The sequence below is a fragment of the Aedes albopictus genome, chromosome 3 (genome assembly GCF_035046485.1).
Source record: "Aedes albopictus strain Foshan chromosome 3, AalbF5, whole genome shotgun sequence".
Lineage (NCBI taxonomy): Eukaryota > Metazoa > Arthropoda > Insecta > Diptera > Culicidae > Aedes > Aedes albopictus.
Genome location: NC_085138.1, coordinates 110,016,084 through 110,044,061, shown reverse-complemented (window position 1 = coordinate 110,044,061; position 27,978 = coordinate 110,016,084). Strand labels below are relative to the sequence as shown.

General features: G+C 41.2%; 2 protein-coding genes across 2 annotated transcripts in view; both read right to left on the bottom strand.

Annotated features, from left to right (window-relative positions):
- The window catches only part of LOC109423432 (ankyrin-2-like), an 85,336-nt gene extending 74,430 nt beyond the window's left edge, over nucleotides 1-10,906 (bottom strand). Inside the window, exons 1-2 of the mRNA XM_062857429.1 lie at nucleotides 10,832-10,906; nucleotides 1,735-1,939 (exon numbers count right to left, since the gene is read on the bottom strand). Of these exons, the coding sequence (XP_062713413.1) occupies nucleotides 1,735-1,939; nucleotides 10,832-10,906 (280 nt within the window). The remainder of the gene's footprint in view (nucleotides 1-1,734; nucleotides 1,940-10,831) is intronic.
- Nucleotides 10,907-14,172: 3,266 nt separating this feature from the next.
- LOC109423438 (ankyrin-3) overlaps nucleotides 14,173-27,978 on the bottom strand; it is a 234,757-nt gene continuing 220,951 nt past the window's right edge. Inside the window, exon 11 of the mRNA XM_062858790.1 lies at nucleotides 14,173-27,062. Coding sequence (XP_062714774.1) covers nucleotides 26,749-27,062 — 314 coding nt within the window. The 3' untranslated portion in view covers nucleotides 14,173-26,748. The remainder of the gene's footprint in view (nucleotides 27,063-27,978) is intronic.

The window sequence follows — 27,978 nt, the reverse complement described above, 5'->3', positions numbered from 1 at the left end:
AATGTTCCAAATTCATTTCCGGATAACTGAGAAGTCAATCCTCGATCTGAACTAATACACAGTTAATGATTTGTTACTGAAGGGCTTTAGCATATACTAAGCTCGGTGATTGACGGACAACCATCGAATGGGTTATTTTCACAAAAGTTAACAAAAGTAAGCATAGCTCGCGCGGTAGCAAAAATTTTAAAACGACGAATCTATTGACACCGTTTCAGCTGTAGACGTTCGGTTAATGAGTTAAGAAGGTATAGATACTGAGGCTTTGTTAGACGAATTATACAGTTATGTTATTAGTAGATAAATAACTTTAGTATCATATATCAATGCGATATAGGACAATATTGAACCGTGCGTTGGTGTGTTTTTGAGAATATATCTTAGGTGCTAGTGTGGAGGGGGGAGTAACATTATATCATTGTTAGATAGGCATAAGGATAGCATTGACTAGTTGTGTTTCACAAGTCACGTTTCGAGCGCAAACCGAGAAACGTGCCATTGTTCGAATAACTTTCGAATGATGCTTCGAAACGATTACAAAACCGAAAAGGAGGTCATAATATCGCTTTTTATTCACCAACGAAACAAACAACTAAGGAAATCGAATCTTGAGCAGAGAAGATCGTATATCGAACGAAACGAAATTGGAAAACTCAAACTTTATGTACTGAAAACAATAATTACAAAAGATAAACAGAATTTTGCTTTTGCAGATTGCTTTTCAGTTTTTTAAGAATAATTTCTAGCTTTTTGTTTGGTAGTTTTGTTCTGTGTTAGTTACCTTTCAGAGATCTTTTCCGAAACACACCTTCAAGTGGGTTAATGGAATGCGTGCGGTAACAGGCATATTGTCGAAGTATTAGTACGAAAATGTATACTTTGTAGGTTATTTTTTTTTTCAACTAAATGTGGGAAACAATTACAACTATATCGGGAAATATAGGAAACGAGGTTGAAGGGAATTCTATTGAACGAAATCTTCTACCAAACAACGCAAAAATAAGTTTGATTTGAAACGAATGCGCATTCGACAATATGTTCATGGGAACTATCTCGCTGAAAATCAGACGAACCGAAAATTTTGCGGGCGGTGAAGGGTGTATGTGTGTTTGTACGAAATGAAACCGAAAGAAAACACTGTATGCTCAACCAAAAAATGGATTCAAAAAACCGCTTGTGATGTATCTAGAACTCTGACTAAAAAAAACTTTTCGAATATGGCCGACTTGAAAGTAGTAAAAATGGGTTTTTTATCGAAAGAAAAAAAATAAACGGAATGCGACTCAAACGGAAAAAATGACATTCGATAAACGACGATATGCATACACACGAAAAACGGTGGCGGTAGTGTTGCCACTGTCCAAACAAAAAATCTGCTTATCTGGCAACACTAAATTCTCTCTCCTGTAGTAAGTATAAGCTTTCATATAATCCTTGTTTAATGCATATGGATAAAATACTTAGGTGAAACTTATTCTCTTGAAAGGGTTATGTAGTTGGAGATATGAAATTAAAGAAATAGAACCTCAAATAATAGATTTTGGTTTTCAAATGCCAGATAGTGGATGAAAAGGAAAAAAATTGAACAACGAGTGACAGTTGTAGTTTAGGGGGTTGAGAAAGACAGAGAGAGAGAGCATTGAATCACAAAACCAAAAAAAAAAAACAAAATTACAGAGTATATGATTGGAACACAACAGAGAAAGAGAGGTAAGTGCTTTGCTTGGTACGTACCGGTGATGGAGCACAATAGTCGCAGGGTGGGTGCATTGCCCGAGTACTGGTTGATCATGCCCTGGCTGTGGGCCCGCGGTGCCGGCATGCTGAGCGTTATGGCCTTGTGGAACTTGCGGCGCCGGGGCTCGACGGTTACCACCGGTGATACGGCAACACCTCGGCCCAACATTTTGGCCGTCAGGTCCGGATCGATTGGTTGAGCCTAGTTAGGAATGGGGATGTTAACAAATCAGTGAGATCTACTGTGTTGCAGTTGCCCGTAAATCGTCCATGTTTTCACCGTAAATTGTAGAGGGATTGACCATAGTTTATGTTTTGATGGCGTGGAGGATATATGTCATATGTCACATATATATATATTGCTTTGCGAACTTTGAACTTGACAGTTGATAACGTTTAATTACCTATCAGTGCTGAAAACGTTATTTCGACATATCTTGATTAATTTACCTACAGTTTATTTCAGAAGCTGAACCTTTTTTTCTCTGTATTAACGAGATTCTTAACCCTAGGCTAGTTCATCTCGGGACCCACGCTTTACTTCCCTTCCGAAGGAAGAACCCACATTTTTGTGAGTATGTCGGGAGTGGGATTCGATCCCAGGTCCTCGGCGTGATAGTCTTGTGTTCTAACCACCACACCAGGTCCGCTCCACAGAAGCTGAACCTGATATGTAATATGGTATATGAAAACTTGTGCGGCTAGACCAGTTCTACAAGCAAGCCACGGAAAACCCGGTTTCTCTCCAATATTTAAGGTAAAGGTCATCGATTACCTTCAAAAAATGCCAATTTATATTCATCATAAAAATCAATTGGCACTTTTCGAAGATATGTATTTGATGGCATTCAAAAAAAAAATAAAAATAAAAAAAATAAAATGAGCACGCTTTGTTTTTGTGACTTTCTTGTAGAGTTGGTCATGTTTTTCATATACCATATTTTTCAGTTCGGCTTCTAAAATTAGTTGTACGTGCTCTAGTACGTGCTTGAATCTTGATATGTCGAAATGACATTTTCAGCATTGGTCTTCTTCTTCTTCTTGGTGTAACGTCCTCACTGGGACAAAGCCTGCTTCTCAGCTTAGTGTTCTATGAGCACTTCCACAGTTATTAACTGAGAGCTTCCTCTGCCTATGACCATTTTGCATGTGTATATCGTGTGGCAGGCACGAAGATACTCTATGCCCAAGGAAGTCAAGGAAATTTCCTTTACGAAAAGATCCTGGACCGACCGGGAATCGAACCCGTCACCCTCAGCATGGTCATGCTGAATACCCGTGCGTTTACCGCCTCGGCTATATGGGCCCCATTGGTCTCCACCGTATTTACGAAATGTTGAAGTCCAACGACACTGAACGCGTGCAAATCTAGACCTGTAGGCGAATTCCGGCGCACATTTTCTTCGAAGAGAAGAAATTTTTCTTGCTGGTGAGCAATGGAAGAAAATTTCTTCTCTTCGAAGAAACTGTGCGCCGGAATTCACCCCCAGGTGTGCTGAAAACTACAGTCAATGGAAGTTCATCCTAACCCGCTCCCAACGCTCCACATTTCGGAGGATTGTTGGAAGCCGCGGTGTAATCAACAAAACATGCTTGAAATTGATCACACCACCCTGAAGAACGAGAACATGGTCACATTACTAGTGCAGGAAGAAATGTGCCTAAACTCGATGCAGTCGACTCCTATTCCTTTCCGGATTCAAGCTGTGTCAACACTCCAGATAACCGTCAGATAACCCAGAACTTGTTTCAACGTATCAGGGCCCGGTGGTATCCGGAATATCTCGTAAGGTACACCGGGGCAAGTTGAAACGGGTGGGGTAAGATGAAACAGCGGGTTAACATGAGGTTTCCTCATGATGATAAACAATTCATTGCCATAACACATAGTTTTTGATTCAAACAATATTTTAGCGAAAAATATATTTCCAAATTTTAACGAGATCTATTTAAAAAAATCGCGTTTCATCTTGCCCAACCCGTTTCAACTTGCCCCGGTGTACCTTATAACTACAAGCACGTGCAACGAAGGGCTGTAAATAACCAGTTCCGGTCCAGGTGAGTCAAATCGTAGTCATCAAGAACGTCAATCTACCTCCTGTACAATGGCCCTCGGAAGAATCATATAGCTACTTTCCGGGAAGGTTACATGTCGTTACCATGAAGACTGCTAGTGAAGCTCAATCAGGTACGTTTCAATAAATCTACTCGTATCCGTTCGATCTAACGGGTCTTCTGTTGTTCCAGCTCGTCAATCGTGAAATTCGTGTCATCCTGATCAATATCATCTTGCCTGTCCGTCCATCAACCCTCCCTTTCACCGTTGATGCCCATGAACTCGTCAGCTACTGCAACCTGAGACACTGCAACGGCAAATCAGTCCGAAACTGGCTCAACGCGCATACAAGGCACTATCAGGTAACAATGCTCATCACTCGCTCGTCTTTTCGGTGCAATTCATCTGGTCCGGAGTCTCCAAAGATCGACAGAGTAGCCCGGAACTGCTCAGCGCGTTAATAGAGCGCAATCAGATAATTAGCGGAACTTTTCGTAGTTCCAGATCATCTGTCCTTTCATCCAACGTGGACTCCCGCCATTACTGAACCTTTCTGAATCAGTCGAAAATGAAGTGAATTATTCCATTCACTATTGGCTCGCCGGATGAACAACCGAATAGAATTCGATTGTTGCAGCAGTTGAAGGAATGTTCATATTAAAGAGAAATAGTGTTGAAACAATTAGAATTTTTTTTCAAGTTGCCGGAATGTTCGGTATCCACCGTTCATGAATGATGAATTAATTAGTTGAATTTCAACTAATGCTATTGAATAAATCTAAGAGCAGATAATCTTTTTCACAATGACCAAGCTGATCATATCAGAAGAATTAATAGTGAGTTAGTACGAAATATATCCCCAACGTAGACTGTGATTTCTATGCGACGTTCGTATGGCGAACGGGAAGTAATCCCTCCAATCTCTAATGAGCTAAAAGTCGGCAAGTGGTGCTGCCTTAAAGTATGCAACGCACAAATTAAATAGTTAAGCATGTTGGCCTATTCATGTGATTAAAGTTAATTTACCAAAAAGTACGCTTTATGTAAATTACATGTTCTATTATTCACTATTAGTAATCGAAATTCTGTGATTAATATTGAACACTCTGACGAGAGTCTTTTGATGGACAAATGTGAGCTGATCTAAAGGTGGAAGCAGCACTTCTACGAACACCTGAATTGCTTTGGAATGAACATGTATTCACTGTATTTCACACGAGGAAAGGAGAGCAGTGGATGCATTTTCATTATCATTCCTTTGATTCATACTCATCAACATGGGCCAGAAGCTATTTGCCTACTGATTGTTAGGACTGAAACGAAGGATTGATTTACCCTATCTACAAGAAAGACAATAAGTTAGAGCGTAAGGACTTCAGAGCGATCACCATTCTGAATGCCGCCTACAAGTGTTATCCCAGGTCATCTTTCATACGGTCTATGATTGTGTGAAGCGGACCTAGTGAGATGACTATCACAACCTTTTCCATATTCCACAGTTTCAAGGACGTGGTTCTCGGCCGTTGTAGGATTACGTCAATCATGTCTCAAAGACAGACTCAGACATTAGTCCCAAACTTTTGTGCTTTGGTTCGGACAGGAAGGATACAACTCTCATAACAGCGGTCTAGCACTGTAGACGAATTTGTGCGACTAATGTCTATTCGAATGCTAACTACCCAGTTCATTCGGATCTCGCCGGGGACTGCGACAAGGTGACGGACATATGCCTACATAGCTCTGGAAGGTGTTATGCGACGTACAGGGCTCAACAGCCGGGTGAAATTTTCACGTAATCCGGTGAACTTGTGTGCTTTACGGACTGCATGGATATCATCGCCAACACTTTTGAAACGATGGCAAAGCTATAAACCCGCAGAAATGCGAAGCAACAAAGGTCGGACCGGATCATTCTAGCAAGTAATAAGTCACGATAAGCGGGGATAATTTTGAGATAGGTGAGGAATTTGTCTATCTCGGATCTTTACTGATAGCAAAGAGCAAAGCGAATCGTGAAATTCGAAGGTGCATCATCAGTGGAAGTGGTACTTACTACGGGCTCAAGACGAAACTGTGGTCGAAAAAGATTCACCCCCGCATCAAATGCACCATGCGCAAAAGGCTACGATACCGGTGGTCTTTTACGAACACGAGACATAGACCATGCACGAAAAAGATCTGTTAGCTCTCGGAGTTTTCGCGCGACGCGTATTAAGCAAGATCTCCGGCGGGTGACAGCCGCAGCTCAACATCAAGCGGCTGCGGAACGTATAAGTAACTCAAGACTACGCGAAAGAAGGGGTATTCGCTACTGTGCAGTAGTGACTCTGGATGTAAGGAACGCCTTTAATAGCGCCAGCTGGCCGGCTATTGCTGATGCGCTCCTGCGTCTGGGCATACCCGGGTGCCTGTACAAGATTCCGAGAACTTCCAGAATCGAGTACTAGTTTACGACACAGAGGATGGTCGGAAGTGCTTTCACATAGCCTCAGGAGTCCCGCAAGGTTCCATCCTGGGTCCGGTGTTACGGACTGTCATGTACGACGAGGTGTTGAGTATAGAGTTCCCGGTGGGAGTGGAGATCGTCGGCTATGCTGACGACATTACGCTGGAAGTCTACGGTCAGTCGATCGAAGAAGTGAAGTTGACTACCACCCACTCGATCAAGGTTGTGGAGGAGTGGATGAGGTCCAGGAAACTGGAGTTGGCTCACTACAAAACTGAGGTGATGGTTGGGAACAACCGGAAGTCGGAGCAGCAAGCGGTGATCAGTGTAGGTGATTGCACTATCACGTCGAAGGGCTCTGTCAAACACTTCGGCGTGATGATCGACGGAGCCCGGCGTGGGCATGGCGCTAAGTATCGAAAGCTACCGTGGTAAGCTGGAAAGTACGTATAGGCTGATGTGCCTGAGAGTTGCGAGCGCGAAATGCGCGGCACAATAGGCTTACACACAGGGTTGTTACAACAGCGCGGAGTTCGCGATTTTCGCGGATTTGGCGCGGATTTACCTATGGAATTGGGCCCTCGCGCGGATTTTCGCGGAATTGATTTTTGTAGTATGTATAGCAAAATAATGGAAAGATTATCGACACTTGATTATAAAAATATGAATTGTATTTGTTAACCCTTTTTTGGCATTAGGGTCATTTTTGAACCAAACCTTAAACTACGTCAGCGAGCTGCTGCCAACGTGATGCAAAAGAAAGGTTAAAATTGAAAAAAACTGACAGGTTTAGATGCCGAAACGCATTTGGCTAGCCGATACAACTTGATACAACCGATACAACGCACTGGTAGCCGATACAACTTGAAAATATGTTAAACTAGCTGTCTCCGGTAAACTTTGTCATGCCTATCGCGTTGTTAAACGTTCTAAGTCCAAGTCATTTAGACGACTCGAATCGGACGATTCATTCACGGATTATGCATGGTCCCACGTATGTCACTGTGGTTTTATGTAAGAGTGACGCAGCGTATTATCGGCAGGTTTGTTCTTTTCGTCAGAGGGGTTTTTGTGGGCCAAATTGTCTGAAATTTGGGCATTTGGTTGGGAAAGATTTGAGACCAACTCTGAGTTCGACAGGTTTCAAAAAACCCTCCATGACGAAGAGAACAAAACTGCCGAAAATACGCAAGAAGGCGCTGTGTGCTAGTGAACAATTCGGAACAAGTTTTCGTGTTGGTTTACGACATTTTTTTTACGATTTTCATCCGCTCTTTAAAGTATTTCTCTGAAGAAGTTGTGCACAATTCATCCAAGATTTGCATTGCGGTTACTTACCTTACCGGTCAGGCTAAGGCCGGGGTGGCCTCTGCTGTACATAGTAGCCGCCTCCATTCCACTCGGTCCATGGCTGTTTGTCTCCAGTTCCACACTCTGCGTAGGGTCCGCAGATCGTCCTCCACTTGGTCGACCCACCTAGCTCGCTGCGCTCCACGTCTTCTTGTACCGGTCGGATGACTCTCGAGAACCATTTTAGTCGGGTTGCTATCCGACATCCTGATGACGTGACCCGCCCACCGTAGCCTCCCGATTTTCGCGGTATGGACGATGGTTGGTTCTCCCAGCAGCTGATGCAGCTCGTGGTTCATTCGCCTTCTCCAAGTCCCGTATTCCATCTGCACTCCGCCGTAGATGGTACGCAACACCTTCCGTTCGAAAACTCCAAGGGCGCGTTGGTCCTCTGCACGTAGGGTCCATGTTTCGTGCCCATAGAGGACGACCGGTCTAATCAACGTTTTGTAGATGGTTAACTTCGTGTTACGGCGAACTTTATTCGATCGTAGAGTTCTGCGGAGTCCAAAGTAGGCACGATTTCCTGCCACAATGCGCCTCTGAATTTCTCTGCTGGTGTCGTTGTCGTCGGTCACCAGTGAGCCCAAGTACACGAATTCTTCAACCGCCTCGATTTCATCACCGTCGATATGAATTCGGGGTGGCGGGCGCGGTGATTCCTCCCTGGAGCCCTTTGCCATCATGTACTTTGTCTTCGACACATTAATGACTAATCCGATTCGCCTGGCTTCCCTCTTTAGTCGGATGTACGTTTCCGCCATCGTCTCAAATTTACGAGCAATAATATCAATATCATCGGCGAAACCAAGCAGCTGAACGGACTTCGTGAAAATCGTCCCACTCGTGTTTATCCCCGCTCTTCTTATTACACCCTCCAAAGCAATGTTGAACAGCAAGCACGAAAGACCATCACCTTGCCGTAGCCCTCTGCGAGATTCGAAGGGACTCGAGAGTGTCCCTGATACTCGAACTACGCACCTCACTCGATCCATCGTCGCCTTGATCAACCGTATCAGTTTATCCGGGAATCCGTATTCGTGCATAATCTGCCATAGCTGTTCTCGATCGATTGTATCATACGCCGATTTGAAATCGATGAACAAGTGATGTGTGGGCACGTTGTATTCGCGGCATTTCTGCAACACCTGGCGGATGGCGAACATCTGGTCCGTTGTAGCGCGTTCACCCATGAATCCAGCCTGATATTGCCCCACGAACTCTCTTGCAATCGGTGATAGACGGCGGCATAAAATTTGGGAGAGTATCTTGTAGGCAGCGCTCAGTAGTGTGATCGCGCGGTAGTTTCCGCAATCCAACTTGTCGCCCTTTTTGTAGATGGGACACACGATACCTTCCATCCATTCCTCCGGTAATACTTCCTCCTCCCAAATCTTGGTAATGACCCAGTGTAGTGCTCTCACCAGTGCTTCTCCACCGTATTTTAGAAGCTCGCTTGGTAGTTGATCTGCTCCAGCGGCTTTGTTGTTTTTCAACCGGCCAACCTCCTCCTCAATCTCTTGAAGGTCAGGGGCCGGAAGTCTTTCGTCCTGTGCACATACTCCTAGATCTGTTACCACGCCACCTTCGGTACCTGCAACGTCGCCATTGAGGTGCTCATCGTAATGCTGCCGCCACCTCTCGACCACCTTACGCTCGCTCGTGAGAATATTCCCGTGATTATCTCGGCACATGTCGGCTTGTGGCACAAAGCCTCTGCGCGAGCGGTTCAGCTTCTCGTAGAACTTTCGTGTGTCCTTAGCGCGGTACAGCTCTTCCATCGCTTCGCGATCTCGTTCTTCCTGCTGGCGCTTCTTCATCCGGAAGACTGAGTTCTGCCTGTTTCGCGCCTGTTTGTAACGTGCCTCATTCGCTCTCGTACGGTGTTGCAGCATTCTCGCCCATGCTGCATTCTTCTCGTTTTTCAACTGTTCACATTCGCCGTCGTACCAGTCGTTTCTATGATTCGGAGTCGCGAAGCCTAGTGCTGTAGCCGAGGTACTACCTATGGCGGATCGGATGTCCCTCCAGCCATCTTCAAGTGTAGCTGCGCCAAGCTGCTCTTCCGTTGGTAGGGCCACTACTAACTGCTGCGCGTAGTCTTGAGCCACTTCTACGTTACGAAGTTGCTCGATGTTGAGCCGCGGCGTTCGACTTCGACGCGTGGTGATAACTGTCGAAAGTTTTGAGCGCATGCATACAGCGACTAAGTAGTGATCCGAATCTATATTCGCACTGCGGTATGTGCGGACGTTGGGTTATAATGTGTATCTTTTTTCAACTTTCTATGGATACAAGTTTCATAAAAAAAAAACAAATTTGTTTCCAGAAATTTTATTCATCAGAAGCCGGAAGAGTAGTTCCGATAATTATTTGCTCGAATTACCGGTACAATTTTGAAAATCACCTGCTTTTCAAGAGAGATTTCTAAATAAATTCTAAGATTATTTCGGGAAAAATCTGTTGTGGGGAATCCTGGAGGAAATTTTTGAAAAGGCATATATGTAAATCATTGCAAGAATTGTTAGTGAAAACTTTGGCAAGAAAAATCTGGGTGATCTCTGCAGGCATTCCTGGGTATATTGCTGCAGGAATTCTTGGAGAAACTCCTAAAAAATCCAGGAAACTCCTGTTGGAATTTCAAAGGACTTCAGGCAAGTAAATCTTGACAAATTTCAACGTTGTCCTTCTACGATTTTCCCAGTGATTAGTGATCTGTGGGAGTGAAGCGAAGTGATCTAATAAGAATTCTTCATGAGTATCCTTCTCTAATTCATGCTTGTTTTACAAAATTTAAAAAAAAATGTATCGGGTACTATTTCCAAAAATATTCAGAAATACATAAAGAAAATCTGCCCGTTTATTGTTTATTTCAAAGATTTTTTTTTCCAGAAATATATTTATTGTTTTTCAGTTGCCTTTCAAATTTCCCCAGTTTTTTTTTAAATATATTTTTTCCACGAATCCAGTACCTAGGCATGTTTCTCCTGAGATTTTGTCTAACGAATTTTAATCAAAAATCGCCCAATGGATCTTTAAGGAATGTTTTTGAAAAAAAAATACTAGAGTTTAGCCGAAACGATTTCAACTCACTTGCAGAAAGCTTACGATAATCAAGATGAGTTGCGTTGATATACGAATCAAAAGTTTTTTCTTCATCCAGCACTTAACTAGTCCATTACAGTTTAATGGATATAATGGATTTTTTCAATAACGTAAATTGCGAAAAAACACAAATTTACCTTCACACTTTCGCGGATTTGGCGCAAATTTATTCCCTGAATCGCGCGGATTTGGCGCGGATTTTTTCCCACCATTCTTGTAACAACCCTGAGGACTGCCAGGTTGGCCTCTATGGACAAATGGCAGCGCAAGTGGGACAGTTCCATCAAAGGAAGGTGGAGCCATAGGTTGATTCCCTTTCAGGCCATAGTTGCTTTCGACAGTATCTACAACGTTTCGGTCATGCGGGTTCTCTATGACCCACATCGTCTTGGAGCTACAGAGAAGGTGACGCGTTGACTCTCCAAAGCGAGTCTTCGATATTCGTTGCTGCAGACAACGCAGCTAACCTTGAGGGTCGAGGAGAAAATAGTCCTGGCTTTTACTTTTGTTGTAGAAGACGGCCTTAACCCCACACTACCCGGACCTTCCTGTTCGGGTGTCTGTTGAGCAGATTTTCCCCCTATAGTTTAGAAGAAAAAAAAAAGACTACGCGCAGCAGTCAGCAGTGGCCCTAACAACGGAAGAGCAGCTTGACGTAGCTACACCTGAAAATGGTTGGAAGGACATCAGATCCGCTGCGGCTGCGAAGCTCAGCTTAGTGGCTCCGAATCACAGAGGAATAAGCGCCAGCAGGAAGAACGCGATCACGAAGAGCTGTACCGTACTTAGGACACACGGATGTTCTACGAGAAGCTGAACCGCTCGCGCTTTGTGTGACAAGCTGACATATGCTGAGACAATCACGGGAATCTTCTCATTAATGAGCGTAAGGTGGTCGAGAGGTGGCGGCAGCATTACGATGAGTACTTTAATGGCGACGTTGCAAGCACACATAAAATGGCGAGGTATCAGATCTAGGGCTACGCGCGAAAGATGATAGGCTTCCGGCCCCTGACATCAAAAAGAATGAGTAGGGAGGAGGAATGGATGGAAGGTATCGTGGGTGAAAACTTAAATCGCGGGAACTACCGCTCGATCACACTATTGAGCGCTTCTTACTACAATATCAGGTTGGATTGATGGGTGGCCCATTGTAGCCCAGATGTTCACCATCCGTCAGGTGTGACAGAAATGCCGCGAATACAACGTGCCCACACATCACTTGTTCATGGATTTTGAATCGGCGTATGACACAATTGATCGATATAAGTTATGACAGATTTTACTCGAATACAGATTTCCGAATAAACTGACATGATTAATCAAGGCAACGATTGAACGAGTGATGTGCATAGTTTAAGTATCAGGGCCACTCTCGAGTCCTTTCGAATCTCAGAGGGTTTAGGCAAGGTGTTGGTCTTTCGTGTTTGCTGTTTAACTTTGCTTTAGGAAAGTGTAATAACGAGATCGGGGATAAACACGAGTGGTACGATTTTAACGAAGCTCGTTCAGCTGCTTCGCCGATGATATTAGGAGTATTTACTAAGCAGATTAAATAACTGCGTAAGCTATCATTATCTGTTAATTGAAATGTTTCATGAAATTGCGAATGAAATAATCAAAGATTGCCTTGGTGATCGTGACATTGAAACAGTTTAATCAGTTTACGCTGTTTCCTGAATCTCCTTATTGATATTATAGCTTGAGAGATAGATAGCTATGAGACGATGGCGGAAACGCACATCCGACTAAAGAATGAAGAAAGGCGAATTAAGTCATTATCGTCTCGAAGACGAAGTGATGGCAATGGGCACGCCCGCTATTCCGAATCTTCATGGTGATGCATTTGAGGCGGTTAAAGAATTCTTGTACTTGGGCTTAGTGGTGACCGCCAACGACACCAGCAGAGAAATTCAGCGACTCATTGTGGCAGAAAATCAAGCTTACTTTGGACTCCGCGCAGAACTCTACGAACGAGCAAAATTCCCCATCTACAAAACGCTGATTAGACCGATAGTTCTCTATGGCCACGACTATGCAGCTTTCGAACGGATGGTGTTGCGTACCATTTACGGCGGCGTACAGATGGAAGACGGGACTTGTAGAAGACGAACGAACCACGAGCTGCATCAGCTGCTGAGAGAACCAACCATCGTCCACACCGCGAAAATCGGGAGGCTACTGTGGGCGGGTCACGTCATCAGAATGTCGGATAGCTACCCGACTAAAATGGTTCTCGAGAGTCATCCGACCGGCTCAAGAAGACGTGGTACGCAGCGAGCTAGGTGGGTCGATCAAGTGGAGGACGATGTGCAGATTGCGTGACTGGAGACGCAATGGACAGAGTCAATTAGAGACGACTCCTACGTACAACAGTATACACTCAGGCCTTGGTCTGACCGATAAGGTAAGTATGATACAATCAATTGATCCATGTCGATTGTAGATTATGCACGAATACGGATTCCAGTAGTTGTGAATCAGATTATGGAACATTGTATCATTTGATATGTAGCTTTGGCCGTAGAGCTAAGTTTGTGTGTCTGTGCAGATATTGTAAGTTGATCTACCAATTGTTCACCAACATTGTCAAGTTTGTCATCCTTAGTTTACGGGCTCAGTATTATTGTGTCATCCTTAGTTTACGGGCTCAGTATTATTGTTTGTCATCATACTAAAAAGTTTTTGCATGAAAAGATTGGTAAAATTATTTCTTTCAACCATTGAACCATCAACCATCAAAACATAAACAAATATCAGAAGCAAGGCGTATTTTATCGTATGTTCCTACCAATGATGACCATAACCGAATGAAATACTATGATTTACACTTAATTAGATCTCATTCTGTATCAACTATTTTCGAAGTGTACTAAGTGTAAGAATAGTGAAGGAGCAAATGAAATTTAATTAAAATATTGACATTCCAGAAGAAGCATATCAACAGTGATCATGAAAGCGAAACTGAAAGCTTGACTCAATGAAAAAGGGCGCAAACCAAATGTGAAGTATAAAACAATATGTCGATAAAATTAGAACGAAAAAAATGATCTCAGGCAACGAACGGTGGCGCAGCGGCTTCAAGTATTTAGTATTTTCTCTTCGCTTTTGAGGATTAACAATTAATTGCTTCATCGTGTTACCACACACCTGTACGAGGTGGATGTAGCATGAGCATTCCATCAATGCCCAATAAATTTAGCACTTTTGAGTGTCGGTTTGAGTGGCGACGTTTCGCGATTTTTTGTTGTTGGATTTTTGGAATTTCCTATTGAAAAACTTGTGAAATTGATAGTTTTATTAAAATATATCGCACAACCCTGCCTCGTGGATTTGTTTTTGTTTTGATTGCTTGATTCTAGCGGAAACGGGGAAAAAACGAAAGAAGTTGGAAATGGACCGCATTCAGAGCTGGGATTTCAACATAACGGAAAAATTACGGCACAAGGAAATGAAACAAACCAGCTGTTGTTTTGGGTAGTTTTCATCAAAAGAACTAAATTTATTGGGCACTCTCATGTAGTGGTAATAGTAGTAGTAGTAGTAGTAGTCGACTAGCAATCTTTGTTACTGACTTTTTGAAATGTTATTGTTTTAGTTTTTATCTTCTTGTGTGACGCACTTCGACTTATAGCATAATATTTACGTTTACAACTGTCAGATTGGATAAATGTTAATGTTATTAACGATTCAGTGTTTTTACTGCTAGGGTTACATGCGGTAAAGTGGTTTACAGTATAAATATTTGATTTGGTATAAATAAGCACGTTATGTGAAAATGTAAACCTGAACAAATTGAAATTCAATAATTGTGTATGTGAGATCAATGACATTTGAAACGTGGTAATTCGCGTTGAGATCAAATAGTTTCTTCGATTTTAATATCTTTGGCATAGTTTGTAATACTTAGTTCTGAAAAAATGTATACATTAAATTGGGTATGTGGTAGGGTGCGATTAGTTTTTGATTTCTTTTAAAATTCTCATTTGCTTGAAGCGCGTGAAAAATACATATTGAAGAATTGTAAACCTCCCCAGTGAACACTATTGGTAAACATAGGCGCCAATCTTGTGACGTAAGGGGGTAGGGTGGTGTTTCTAAACTCTTCAAAATTGAACAAAATGCTACATTTTTTCGGCCAAATGTTCTAGTTTCCACGTAAATATGCCTATTTTGAATGAACAGCATCGATTAGCCAAGAATGTCTTCATAAGATTGGATTTTTTTTATCTTTGATTAATTCTATCAAAAACCTCTTGGGCAATTTAGCAAGACATTCCCGCAATGCCATCTGGAGATATCATCGGGAATTTGTGTTGGGGAGTCCTCCTGGAGTTACTAGTGTGGATTGGTCCAAAAATTCCTTAATCGGAGATTCCACTAGGAATTAATTATTTCTGCAAGAAGTGCTACTGAATTTCTTCTGGAGCTTTGTCCTTATTCCTTTATGGACTTCTTCTTTGCATTCTTCCATAATTTTCGTCAGAACTTTTTGTTAAGGATTCCTGTGAAAGTTTAGTCCAAGATTCCTCCGACAATGTGTGTTTCTGTGGGCTAAATCTTGGAATTCGATCTAGAGATTTATCCAGGTACTCCTGGCGCATTTCCAAAAGGAATACCTGTAGGATTCCCAAAAGAAACTCCTAAAAGAAATTCCAACGGAAACTTCCGGAGGAATCGAATAACAAAAAAAGCTACTACTTCGAAGAACTCGTGAAGGACCTCCAAAGGGAACTTCTGGAGGATTGCCACAAGGAATTCCTGGATGATTTCTAAAATAAATCCCAACAAGGTTTCCAGAAGGAAGTTCTGGAAATCCTTAGAGTATAAAGTCCTGAATGAACACTTGGGGAATGGAACTTCTAAAGGATTCCCAGAAGAAACACATGGAGGATTCTTAGAATGAAATTTTTGAACTCTTGAAAGATACCCAGTGGAAGAACCATAGAACGAAATTATGAATAAGTACAGAAGGAACTCCTGCTAGAACCCCACAAGAAACTCTTGAAAAAATCCCACAGAAGTCCTGGAGCAGTTTTTGAACGAATCCTAGAACTTAGGTCTTTAGTAGTATTGCAGTTTTCAATTCGTAATCCCAGAAGGAATTTTTTGAGGAAACTCAGAACGAACTCCTTATGGAATGCTAGAAACATGTTTGAAGGAATTCCAGAAAGAACTTCAAGGGAAACCTCCTCAGAAGCACCTTCTGAAGAAATTTCAGAAGAAATTTCTAGAATAATTTCTAAAAAAAAATCATGAATAATTCCCGTCTAAAAACCCCGGAAAAATGGATGAATATCAGAAGCAACTCCTGCAGGAATTTCCACAAGAATGGTTCTCTGACGGACCTCTTAATGGATTCTTGGAAAGAAATCCTGGAGATTTCTAGAAACAAAACCCTGGAGAAATTTCTAAAATAAAGAACACCTGGAAGATTTTCAGAACTATGCCCTGGAAGATTCCCTGCAGAAACTCTTGCATGATTCCCAGCAGGAATATCTGCTAAATTGCTAAAGACGATTCTTGGTGAAATCCAGCGGAAGTTCTTGGAGAAATCCAAGAATGAATTTATGCATAAATTCCTGAAAGAACTCATGCGAGAGCTCCAGAAAAAGCTCCTGTTGTAATCCCAGAAGAAACTCCTGCAGGAATCCCAGAAAGAACTATTGGAGGAATTTCAGAGTAAACTCCTGGAGAAATTCGTGGCCGAATCCCAGAATTTGGTGTTTTAGGTCTTGTCATCTGCGGCTGGCAATCCCAGGAGGGTTTTCTGAAAGAAAGCCATAAGATACTCTTTGAGAAATCTCAGAAAGAACTCCTGATGGAATGCCAGAAAGAACTTCTTGAGCAACCTCAGACGTAACCTCTGAAGACATTTCTAGAATAATTTCAAAAAAAATCCCGAAATATCCCCGCTGTAACCTTGTAACATCTAAAAAACCCCGGAGAAATTTCCGAAGGAACAAACATCAGATGGAACTCCTGGAGGAATCCACAAGGAACTCCTAGAGGATTTCAGAAGAACTCTGGAAGGGCTCACAGAAAGACTTCCTGGAGGGTTCTCTGGAGGAACTCTTGGAGGATTCCTAGAAGAAACTCCTAGAGATTTTTAAAACAAATTGAGGATTTCCTAAAAGAACTTCTAATGGATTCTTATAAAGGACTCCTAGACGATTTTCAGAATTAAAATTTCCTGCAGATAGTCTTGTAGAATTCCGAGAAGAAAAATTTGGAGAACTACTAAAGCCTACTCTGGATGAAATCCAGCAGAAGCTCTTGGGGGAATGCAAGAATGAATTCATGGATAAATTCCAGAAGGAACTTTGGCGAGAACCCCAGAAAAAGCTCCTGCTAATCCCAGAAAAAACTCCTGCGTGAATTCCAGGAGGAACTCCTAGAGGAATTCCAGAGCAAGTTCCTGGAGGAATTCGTGGACGATTTGTTTTTTAGGTGTTTCAATCTTCGGTTTGCAATCCCAGAGGGGTTTTCTGAAAGAAATCCACAAGTATCTCAGAATAAATTTCTGAAGAAATGCCAGAAAAACTTTTGTAGGAATTCCAGAAAGAACTTCTAGGGGAACATCAGATGTGACTTCTAAAGAAATTTTGATAATTTCAGAAAAAAAAAAAATCTTGAAATATCCCCATTCTCTAAAAAAAAAACTCCGGAGAAATTTCCGAAGGAACATCTGAGTAAATATCAGAAGGAATTCCTGGAGGAATTTCCACAAGGAGCTCTAGAAGGGCTCCCAGGAAGAAGTCCTGGAGATTCCTAGAATAAAGTCCTGGAGGGTTCTCTGAAGGAACTCTTGGAGGATTCCTAGAAAAAACCCCCGAAGGTTTCTATTAAAAATGGAGAATTTTCTAAGAGAACTCCTAGAGGATTCTAATAAGGAACACCAAAGATTTTCAGAATCAAGATTCCCTGCAGAAATTTTTTCAGAATTCTGAGAAGTAAAATTCGGAGAATTACTGATGACTACTCTGAATGAAATCCAAGAAAAAGCTTCTGCTGTAATCCCAAAAGAAACTCCTACGGGAATCCCAAAAGGAACTCTTGCAGGAATTCCAGAGCTAATTCCTGGAAAAAAATCGACCTGTTTAAGTTTTTGATTCACAACTCTGACTGTGATATATTTGCCCTTTGTGAAACATGGCTTTCTTCTGAAGATGAACTCAACTTCCACGATTTTAACATTATACGCCAGGATCGAGATGACCATTATGGAGGGGTTCTTTTGGGGATCAAAAAGACTTACTCATTTTATAGAATTCCAATCGCGACTCATCCTGGCGTAGAAATCGTCGCTTGCCAAATAAACGTAAAGGGTAAAGAACTTTGCGTAGCTTCCGTTTACATTCCTCCAAGAATTTCAATTAACCGCCGTCATCTTTGGAATGCGGTTGCTGCACTATCACATCCAATTTTAATTCTGGGTGATATGAACGCACATGGTACAGGGTGGGGCGAACCATATGACGATAATAGAGCGGCCATTTTCTATGATTTGTGCGACGATTTCAATTTGAACATTTTAAATACAGGTGAAGTGACACGTATTGCATCTGACGGCAAAGAAAGTCGTCTCGACCTATCACTGGGGTCAAGTTCACTATCATTCGATTGCTTGTGGAAGGTAATCGAGGATCCTCATGGTAGTGATCACTTGCCCATTATAACCACCATAAAGCATAATAGTGAAAGGTCAGACCAACCAATTCAGGTTCCCTTTGACCTCACAAGGAATATCGATTGGCAAAAATATGCAGAAGCGGTATCTTTTGGCATCGAATCATTCAACCCCCTCCCACCTTTGGATGAATATCGATTCCTGTCAGAACTGATATACAAGAGTGCATTAGAATCACAAAAACGACGAGTTCCAAGTGCAACTTTCAAAAGAAGACCCGCCACACTAGGCTGGGATGATGATTGCACCCAGTTGTATCTTAAAAAATCTGATGCTTTCAAAGCTTTTCGTAGGCATGGTACTTCAGATCTTTTTCAAGAGTATGCTAAGCTCGAAAGACAGCTGAAGAACCTGCTGAAAGCGAAGAAGCGTAGTTATTGGCGACACTTCATTGAGGACCTCTCTAGAGAAACTTCAATGACAACGCTTTGGAGAGTGGCTCGCAACATGCGAAACCGCTCTTCTTCTAATGAGAGTGACGAATACTCCAACCGTTGGATATTTAGCTTCGCGAAAAAGGTCTGCCCTGACTCAGTCCCAGCACAACCGATTTCTTGGGAAACATCCTCAGGAGACGGTTCTCTGGACAGACCCTTCACTATGCTGGAATTTTCTATGGCTCTTCTTTCATCAAACAATTCCACTCCGGGACACGATATGATCAAGTTCAATCTTCTTAAAAATCTCCCAGATATCGCGAAAAGACGATTACTAGACCTGTTCAACTCATTGATGGAGAATAACATTGTTCCGCCAGAATGGAGACAGGTCAAAGTAATAGCTATTCAAAAGCCTGGTAAACCAGCGTCTGATCATAATTCATACCGCCCAATTGCTATGTTATCATGTTTAAGGAAATTGTTAGAAAAAATGATCCTATCACGACTCGACCATTGGGTTGAATCGAATGATTTGCTTTCAAATACACAGTTCGGGTTTCGCAAGGGCAAAGGAACAAACGATTGTCTAGCGTTGCTTTCAACAGATATTCAACTGGCCTTTGCGGAAAAGGAGCAACTGGCTTCAGTTTTCTTGGATATTAAGGGCGCCTTTGATTCAGTTTCCATAGGAATATTGTCAGAAAAACTGCACAATAGTGGACTTCCAGGAATTTTAAATAATTTCTTGTATAATTTGTTGTCAGAAAAACATATGAGCTTCAATCTCGGACAACTGTCAACTTCCAGAATTAGTTACATGGGCCTACCCCAAGGCTCATGTTTAAGTCCCTTGCTTTATAATTTTTACGTGAAAGACATTGATAGTTGCTTGGAAGGACAATGCACGCTAAGACAACTTGCAGATGATGCTGTGGTTTCTCTAAAAGGCCCACATGCAGAAATGTTGCAAAGACCATTGCAAAATTCTCTAAATAATCTGTCAATCTGGGCAAGAGATTTGGGGATCGAGTTTGCTCCGCAAAAAACTCAATTGGTTGTGTTTTCTAGAAAGCGGAACCCAGCCCAACTGAAACTCAATCTTTTGGGAATAGAAATCGACCAGTCTTTGACTTCGAAATACCTTGGGGTCTGGTTTGATTCAAAAGGCACTTGGGGTACCCAAATCAAGTATTTGGTGCAAAAATGTCAACAAAGGATCAATTTTCTACGCACAATTACCGGAACATGGTGGGGTGCTCACCCGGAAGACCTCATAAAACTTTACAAAACGACTATTCTCTCTGTTCTCGAGTATGGCTCTTTCTGCTTCCACTCAGCAGCAAACTGCCACCTAATAAAATTGGAACGAATTCAATACCGTTGTTTGCGTATTGCTCTCGGTTGTATGCACTCAACGCATAATGCGAGCCTAGAGGTCCTGGCAGGGGTGAAACCTCTCCAGAACCGATTCTGGGAGCTCTCGCTAAGGTTACTTATCAAGTGTGGAGTGAGCAACACACTTGTCATTGAAAACTTCGAAGAAATGCTCAGTCTGAACACTCAATCAAAATTCATGAGAATCTATCTGTTCTACATGTCATCTGACATAAGCCTACCAAGTTATAATCCTCCTCGTGTACACTTCACTAATGACAGTTCCTCTGTTAAATACGATCTGTCCATGAAACAAGCTATTCATGGAATACCAGATCAACTTCGATGTCTATCTATTCCTCGCATTTTTAACGAAAAGTACCAAAATGTCAATTCCTGTAAGAGATTCTTCACTGATGGGTCTCGCATAAATGGATCCACTGGTTTCGGTGTCTTCAATGAAAATTTCACCGCCTTCCGCAAACTTCAGGAACCTTGTTCGGTTTATGTTGCTGAGCTGGCAGCAATCAATTTCGCTTTGGGGATGATTTCCAACATGCCCGTAGACCATTTCTTCATCTTCTCGGATAGCCTTAGTTCGATTGAGGCACTCCGGTCGATGAAACCTGTAAAACATCCATCTTACTTTCTTACAAAAATAAGGGAGCAGATGGGTGCACTGGTCGAAAGATCCTACAAGATTACCTTTGTATGGGTCCCCTCACATTGCTCAATTTATGGCAATGAGAAGGCGGACTCTCTCGCAAAGGTGGGTGCACAGGAAGGTGAGATCTATGATAGAAGAATTTCACATGATGAATTTTTCCATTTTGTTCGCCAAAGTTCTCTTCAAAGTTGGCAAAATGATTGGCGAGATGGCCAGCTGGGACGGTGGTTACATTCCATTATTCCTAATGTTTCTTTGCGAGTGTGGTGGTATGGTCTGGATGTAAGTCGCAATTTCATTCGCGTGATGTCAAGACTTATGTCCAACCATTACTCGCTAGACGCGCATTTACACAGGATAAACCTCGCGTTGAGCAATGTTTGTAGTAAGTGCGGTTCCGGTTATGATGACATCGACCACGTAGTTTGGCAATGCCCGGATAATGACGCCTCCAGAGCGCTACTTTTGGATACCCTTGAGGCCCGAGGTAGACAACCCTTTGTTCTTGTGAGAGATGTGTTGGGGACCCGCGATGTCACATACATGGGATGTATTTTCGACTTTCTTCGCTCTGCTGGTATAAAAGTTTAATTTGCTTGTGTTTTCTTCTCCAGTTTTTTTTTCTCTGTTTTGTCCTCTTTGTGTTACCAAGCTGCTCCTGGCCATCCGGAAGACCAAGTTCCACAACAAGTTGGTACCAACACCACAAGGCACCGAATACGCTAGCAAGATGCGATTCACCCCCGGATGAGCAGCAGTGAAACCTTTAGCCCAATCCTTACCCTGTCCATCCCTCAAAATGTGACCTTCTAACCTCGAGCTGCCACGAGTACCCTGGCTTCCACCCATTACTAACAGATATCATTAAAAAGTTATTACTATGTATAGTGTATAGTGTATACTATTAAGTACAAAAAAAAGATCTTCGGCTCCGTAAAGCGTTATACGCGATTGAGCCCCAAATAAATGAACTAGATAAAAAAAAATATATTTGTTAAATAAAGTTAAGCCATAGAGTTCAGGGATCCTTAACCACAGACGAACTGATACTTAAAGTTTATTAATTTTCATTCAACCAGTAAATGTCTCAATCATTCCCAAAAATGCTTTTCCAATGCCATACTGAACCTTAACTCTCAATAACAAGATGAAGTTCATGGTGATGGTGATCAAACGTAGTAAGATCGTGACCTGATTTTTTTATAGTTGGCTCTTTGGGGATCGGTATACAGAAAATAAGGATGTGGCCAGGCACCTACATTGGTGCGCGGAATCACAATTTCAGGAAATCACAGGAAAAAAAATGTTTATTAGCAGTTCACCTTCATCGGTTCCCCTTCAATTGCAGCTCATTCTGTTTTCGTTTTGACACATTGCATTGCTCAATTTGTCCTTGCCTACTAGGTAAAATTTTCCTCCCGCAGTGTTCCCAAAAAGGAAAGTAAAATATCATTACTAAAGATTTAAAATTAAATTTTATTGAATAACAATTTTTCTATAGGTTTTACGTGTCATGTGTCTTTGGCATTTTGATAGATAACAATGTAAGCTATATGAATCAATATAGGTTCAATTCTTAAGACATCATAGAAAAATACTACAGCCTGTGCAAATGAAAGATAACATTTCCCATAGTAATTTCCATACAAACTTTAAATGGCGTGTGCTCAGTCAAATTTGATCCGAATAATTTCAAATTTTGGTAGGATGATCAGAACCCAAAATGGCATTGTTTAAGCCTAGGGGAGCGAGAACTTCAAAATTTGCATCGGTCTAGCGTGCATATCTCCATTTAGGCACATGTAAAAAGTACGCATATCGCCTCCACTTTACCATCTTATTCAACATCTTATACGGTCACTGGTTGACTGAGAGTACAGACAATTCTGGGCTTTTATATACATATAACATTCCGTTATAAAGTTAAAAAAACGGAGTTTTTTTTTTAAAGAACATTTGGTTAAATATCAGAAGAAACTCCTGAAGGAATTTCAAGAGGATCTCTTCGAAAATTCGGGCCAATTCCGCGAATTTCAAATCAAATAATGTGTTCAAAGAACGATTGAACAGAAATTGAGATGGATGTAGCTTTAGAATAACGACCAAAATATGTCAATTAATATTTTTGCCCACCAGAGCATAATAGGCCATCACAGTGCACAGTGGTACACAAGCCAGATTTACGAAGAATGATGCATTCAATGCCTTCAAATGAGTCTTTAGGCAAATATGGTCTTTTACAAAGTTGTCCCTAATAATAAGGCCCTCTTTAAAATTTGCATGAAAATTAGGGTGGTCCATATTTTCAAAGAAATTGGTAACCAAACTTTTTTATTTGCAAGAATAACTGTATACATTCTTCGGTTGTAGATCTATCAATTTTGAAAAAGTTTGCTGAAGACACTTTTTATGTAGCTTTAAAATTGACCGATCTAGAGGTATTTTTCTGAATAAGCTTAGGGTGGTTCAAGAAAAACCGGTTTTCTGGCGTTAACTTTTTCAATTTCGATTTTTCATCAAAGTCGCCCAAGAAACACTTGTAGAGCATTTGAAGACGCGTCGTTTCGTGCGCTGAGATGGTTGGTTCAATAGTTACAGGTGTTTTTCTTAAAAAATCATAGTTTTTTAAAACGGTGTTATGATGGGTTGGGGCAAACATAAAACATATATTTTGCTCGCATTCAAAAGAAGAAATGTTGTTATAAAACATATCAAAAAATTAGAGGGGTGTTATTTTTGTAACTCAAGTGAAAAATACTTGAAAAGTGCCTATTTTTTCTAGAAAATCATCAATATCTTTTGAACGAAATGACGTAGCAACATTCTCAGCGCACGTAAATGCGCGTTTTTGGAAGCTCTAAAAGTGGTTCTTAGTCGACTTTGACGAGAAAATTGAAACAAAAAAGATAAAGCAATAAAACGATTTGTCACCCTATGAAAACTATGGGAAAATGCTCCAAATTTGGTCAAAACAGTTTAAACGCTATATCTTTTTTGTTTCAAATTTCTCATCAAAGTTTTCTAGGAACCATTTTTAGAGCTTTAAAAGACGCACATTTTCGTGCGCTGAGAATGTTGCTACGTCATTCCGTTCAAAAGATATTGATGATTTTCTAGAAAAAATAAGCACTTTTCAAGTATTTTCACTTGAGTTACAAAAATAACACCCCTCTATTTTTTTGATATGTTTTATAACAATATTTCTTCTTTTAGATACGGGCAAAAGATATATTTTATGTTTGCCTCAACCCGTCATAACACCGTTTTAAAATACTATTATTTTTGAAGAAAAATGCCTGTAACTTTTGAACCAAAAGAGATAACGACCATCTCAGCGCACGAAACGACGCGTCTTCAAATGCTCTACAAGTGTTTCTTGGGCGGCTTCGATGAAAAATCGAAACTGAAAAAGTTAACGCCAGAAAACCGATTTTTCTTGAACCACCCTAAGCTTATTCAGAAAAATACCGCTAGATCGGTCAATTTTAAAGCTACATAAAAAGTGTCTTCAGCAAACTTGCTCAAAATTGATAGATTTACAACTATCCAGAAGAATGTATGTAGTTATTCTTGCAAATTAAAAAGTTTGGTTCCCAATTTCTTTGAAAATATGGAGCACCCTAATTTTCATGTATATTGAAAAGAGGGCCTTATTTTTAGGAACAACTTTGTAAAAGACCATATTTATCTAGAAAATCATTTGAAGGCGCTGAATGCATCTTTCCTCGTAAATCTGATTCGTGGACCATTGTGCAGTGCAACGAACATTTTTTTCTCTGTGGTTGTGAAACACGATGCTTCGTATGCAGAAAATCCACGCACACATTTGCTTGCATCCTCTCTAGGCGAAGGAAACTTTTTGTTTACATTTTTTTCCGATAGGAAGAAAAGTGATTTATTTAATCAAATTAGTCGATTTCCAGTACTAAAAGGGCTGGTTATTGATAGTCTACATATTTTTGCTTCCATCTGATGGGCGATTGGTAAAGGTAAGTTGGAATATCTGTAATTACACAGCGTAACAAAAATTAACTTTTTGTCTGTCTCAAGAGCAAACTTATGTGTCTCCGAAGGATTTTGGGCCGCTGAATCCGAATCCTCAGCTCAGATTTGCTCTAACACGTCACAATTTTGAGCTATACCTCAATTTATAGGGCAAAATATGCGATTTTGGGCTTTTTTGACTGCAAGCCATTAAGCAAGGAAATATTTTTTTTAAGCAATCAAAAGGTTAATTGGTCAATTAACATCTAAATTAACGACTCATGCAAAATATTTCGTTTTACCAAATCGAATTTGATAGTTTTAAGCGATTTATGTTAAGTACGATATTTCCCATACAAGTCATCCTCCAAAAGTTGCATGCAAGTTTTCATACTAACATAAAATGCTTAAATCTATCAAATTTGATTAGGTAAAACAAAATATTTTGCAAGAGTCGTTAATTTAGATGTTAATTGACCAATTAACCTTTTGATTGCTTAAAAAAAATATTTCCTTGCTTAATGGCTTGCAGTCAAAAAAGCCCAAAATCGCATATTTTGCCCTATAAATTGAGGTATAGCTCAAAATTGTGACGTGTTAGAGCAAATCTGAGCCCGGATTCGGATTCAGCGGCCCAAAATCCTTCGGAGACACATAAGTTTGTTCTTAAGACAAAAAAAATGTTGCGCTGTGTTATTGGCTATTTCCCGTCCGATATGACGGGAATCAGCGCATATGATGAAGTAGATTTCTATCCAAGCTGCAGTACCTAGTGACTTGCAATTGCGGAGCCAGCTTTTTATTTTTCTTACTCCCTCTTCTAAACATACAAGAAAAGAGCGGGATGAAAGAGGAGGCAAGCTGCCTCCTCTTTTATCTTTCTCTTTCTCGTGTATGTTTAGGAGAGTGAGTAAGAAAAATAAAATACTGGCTCCGCCACAATGGTGACTTGGGAGCCCTTTTTGAAATTATTTGTAGGTTACTGTTACCGCGTGTATCTAGATCATGTGGTATTTTTAAAGAACTTTCACCAAACTAATCGCACCCCAATGAGTTAAATGTTAAATGCAGAATTTGAGTTAACAGTTGCTTTCTATATGTTTGTGTATGTGTTTGATTATGGCTTGTGTGTATGTGTGGTGCACCCTTTTTTTAATTTGCAATAGAACTATGTTATTGATGTGTGACTTCGACCTCGTGAAGCCTCTAATCAATGAGAGTATTGTATTCAATGGATTGCACATATGTTGAGTAATGAACCGACGAGATTCGATCGACGTTTTCATTCAGATTTGTTCACACAAATCTAACTAAACGTTCAATCGGTTCGGCCATTTTGTTTTGATTCTATTCTACGTTAGCAATAGATGACAGAGCTTGTCGTTGTGAGAATGTTTTCATTGTTTCTACTGTGTATTATTTCCGAGTGTATAATATAGTGATAGTGTACTGTGGTAGATTGAATGTGGTTGGAATAAGTAATAATATGAGTTTTTCGTATATAAATGCAACATTTTTCAACCCCTGATTGTTGTGTACAAGCACGATCTCTAAAATGTCATTGCATCTCATGCTTCGTTTTCCATTCTGGAGAAAATATGCTAAATACTTTCATGTTGCCGAAGAATCAGCGCTTACAGCTATGAGCAAAATAATACTACGAAAATATTCCATAAAAAGCGAATTTTGATTTGATATACTGTTTTCTTGCACAATAATGACGACGACGAGGGCATGCAATTTGGACGCGTACGCAGCTAAAACTTAATTTATCCACATAAAATGAACACCTTGAAAATCCCTGGAAGCATTCCTGAACCATAAATTTTCTTTCCGAAATCACTCTCCTTTTCGTATTATTTTTCCTAACCGCCTTGTTTCCTGCCCATCTCTCTACACCATCTACCAGAATGCACGCGTATCCCCCACGTCCCACACCAGGCCGCCTCCACGCACACTTTACCAAATCAGCGAGAAGCGCTTCTTCTTCGGCACGTGGTTGACGCTGATCTTGCGCAGCTTTTCCGGCGCGACCCCCTTGCGTGGTTTGAACAAATTTACCTGCAGACCGACTTTGATCTTCTTGGTGAGGGCACCCTGCGGGAAGACAGCCTGCACCTGGGGCACCACGGTACTGGATACCATGCCGCCCTCCGGTCCGATGGCGTGCACCTCCTGGCGGATGCGCGAGATGACCGCGAAGTACTGCGGGAAGTCGTAGGTGACGAAGCGGCAGATGCGCCCACCGCCCAGCTCGTCCAGTTGGGCGAGGTCTGTGAATGGAGGGAGAAGAAAATAAATAAGCAAGTTGAGATGATTTAAGGTTTTCTGAAATTTTCTAAGGAACTTCTGAATGAATTTTTGAAGAGAACCTGAGAGTAATTTCTGAAGAAATCACTTGCGGAATTCTTGGAGCAATTCCTGGACAAATTCCTGGAGAAATTCCTGGAAGACTTCCTGGATAAATTCCTGAAGAAACACCTAGATGATTCCCTGGAGCAATTCCTAAAGGAATGCCTGGAGGAAGCCCTGTAGAATCCCTGGAGGAATTCTTGTGTAAATTATGGGAGGAATACCTAGAAAAAATGCTGAAGAGATCTCATGAGGAAATCCTAGAAGAAGTCTAGATAAATTTCTGGATTCCTTGGAGGAATTCTTGGAGAAATTCCTGAAGGAATTCCTGGGAAAATCTCTAGAGAGAATTCTGGAGGAATGCTTGGAGAAACTTCTGAACAAATTCCTGGCGTAATTCCTGAAAAAAAAAATCTTGAATGAATTCGTGGAGCAATTCAAAAATTCCTGAACAAACTCCTGGGATATTTCCTGGAGGAATTCTTGGATAAAATCCTGGAGGAATCTCGAGAGGTATTCCTGCGGGAATTGTTGGAGGAATCTCAATCTCTTGAAAGAATTACTGAATAAATTTCTACAGGAATCTCCAGTGGAATTCTGGAAGATTTCTTTTTCTGTATTTTTTCTATTTCTGAAAAAATCCCTTGTGAAATCCCCGGAGGAATTTCTAGCGGAATTTCTGGCGTCGTTGCTGGAGCAATCCTCGAAAATAAAATCCTGGTGGAATCCTTGAAGAAATTTGTGGAGAAACCGCTGGAGGAATCTCTGGAAGAATTCTTGGAGGAGTATCTGGAGGGATCCCTGAAAAACTATTGAAGGTATTCCTGGAGAATTTCC